This window comes from Verticillium nonalfalfae, assembly GCF_003724135.2.
Source record: "Verticillium nonalfalfae strain VnAa140/NRRL 66861 chromosome Unknown scaffold_461, whole genome shotgun sequence".
Taxonomy (NCBI): domain Eukaryota; kingdom Fungi; phylum Ascomycota; class Sordariomycetes; order Glomerellales; family Plectosphaerellaceae; genus Verticillium; species Verticillium nonalfalfae.
The window spans coordinates 19-1,920 of record NW_021167686.1 but is presented as its reverse complement, the minus strand read 5'-3'; the positions used below and the strand labels follow the sequence as shown (position 1 = coordinate 1,920).

General features: G+C 61.7%; 1 protein-coding gene across 1 annotated transcript; it reads left to right on the top strand.

Annotated features, from left to right (window-relative positions):
* Positions 1-91: 91 nt before the first annotated feature.
* On the top strand, positions 92-1,590 carry D7B24_006487 (uncharacterized protein; the record flags this gene model as incomplete). The annotated part of the gene is made up of 3 exons (XM_028640617.1): positions 92-249; positions 310-849; positions 921-1,590. Coding segments are annotated over 3 exons (1,368 nt in total), but the record flags the coding sequence as incomplete, so codon positions are not given.
* Between the last annotated feature and the right edge of the window lie 312 nt (positions 1,591-1,902).

The following is a 1,902-nucleotide window of genomic DNA, read 5'->3' as shown; positions in this document are numbered from 1 at the left end:
TCTCTCTCTCTCTCTCTCTCTCTCTCTCTCTCTCTCTCTCTCTCTCTCTCTCTTCTGGCGTCTCGGGAGCAGCAGCTGACCATGCTGCAAGTGGCACGCGATTGGGAGCGCGATCAAGGATGCGCAGGAGATTGGCATGCACAAGGACGCACTGGACCCCCAGCCAGCCAGCGACTCGACAGAGGACATTCTCGAGAACCAGTGGCTCATCCAACGAAGGCGACGGGTGTACATGGTGCTCATGATGTGGTAAGTGGCGCGCGGACTGGTTTCGACCCTCGTGCGCAGCGGCCTACTGACCGCACCTAGGGACGTCCATTGTGGCGTCGTATTGGGCCGACCAGGCACCATACACTGGAAATCGGCGTCGGCAAAGCCCAGCATGCCGATCGACGCGCCCATACCGAAGGACCGAAGAAAGACACCGGTCGTCTTGCGAGATGAGGAGCGCGACCCCCCGACGCCCATCACGAAGCAGCTGCAATCTTTCAAGCTGCTGAGTCCCCTGACAGAAGTCATCGAGCTGGAGCAGGATGGGCCCTGTCCCAAGAACTACGACAAGGTCGACCGCATCCACCACCTCATTTTGAGGCTCGCTGAAGAGACGCCTGCCTATCTGCGACTCATCAACCCGGACAGGCGCTGGGACAACCATCCCGACTGCTCCTGGTGGCTCCAATCCTGCCGATTTTGGATCCATCCACTTCAGCATTTCAACTTTATCGCACTCCATCGACCCTATGTCTTCAACAGGCAAGAGAGCCGGGCGGTCGCACTGCGCGCCAGCATCGACACATTGCAAGCACAGATGGAGATGTTCCAGAGCATGGATTCCAAGGCGTGGAGGAAGTAGGTTGCCGCCCCCCCCTTTCGCCCCGGTGCGCCATGCAAATCATGACAGCTGACAACAACATCGACAGCTTCCTGCTTTTCTTCGGCAGCTTCGACGCCGTGGTGCTCATGGCTTCCATTTACATTCTCTTCCCCAAGGAGAACGTCGAGCTCGCGAGCACGGCCATGCAGCAGTTTCACTGGACGCAGGAGCGGTTCGAGGCCATCGCGGACCGCAACCGGCTGGCCAACTCGGCGCGCGGCGTGCTGCAGGCCATTTACAAAAAGTTCCGCAAGGTCATCGAGAGCCAGCTGCCGCCGCGCAGCAGCACGTCGAGCCTCTCGCGGACGCCCGGGTCGACGGCCGACAGCCTGGCCTCGGCGCGCGAATCGGTCTCGACGGGCCTCACCAACTTTGACACGTCCCCGCCCATGGACGTGCACGACATGGACGACAAGCACATGGTCATGCCGCCGGCCAGCACGGCCGCCGCCGCCGCCGACGCGGGCTACCCGCCGCCGCCGCCCCAGGTGCCGACGGACTGGTCCATGCCGGCCAACTTTGACTTTGCCAACATGGCGCCGCTGTTCCCGATGAACGACATCATCACCCACGACCTCAACATTGTCGGGGGCGGCATGGCCTGGAGCCCGCCCTCGGTGCCGGCGCAGCAGATGGTGCCGGGCGTGTTCGAGGGCGACTTTGGCGGCGACAGCTTCTGGAGCCTGATGAACCAGTACGAGCCCGCGCCGATGTGACGACGCGACCCAAGGGAGGCGGAGACAGGGGCGCGGGGAGAACGGGAAGGGCGACTTGAATTGACGGGCGTTTTTGCAGATCTTTCCAAAGAAGGGGGGAGCAAAGGCATGGGAGCACACTCACGAGGCGGGATCACGGGGAGGAATGTCTTGAGAGCATATACAGGGACGTACATATGGCACAGGGAGCGGGTGTCAGCTCGCTAGACGATTGACTTGACGATGGGCGCGAAAAACAAAAACCCAGGAGGGCAAAAGAAAACAAGGGGGCACGAACCGCGCCCCCCCCCCCCTCCTCCCCGCAAAGGTAAT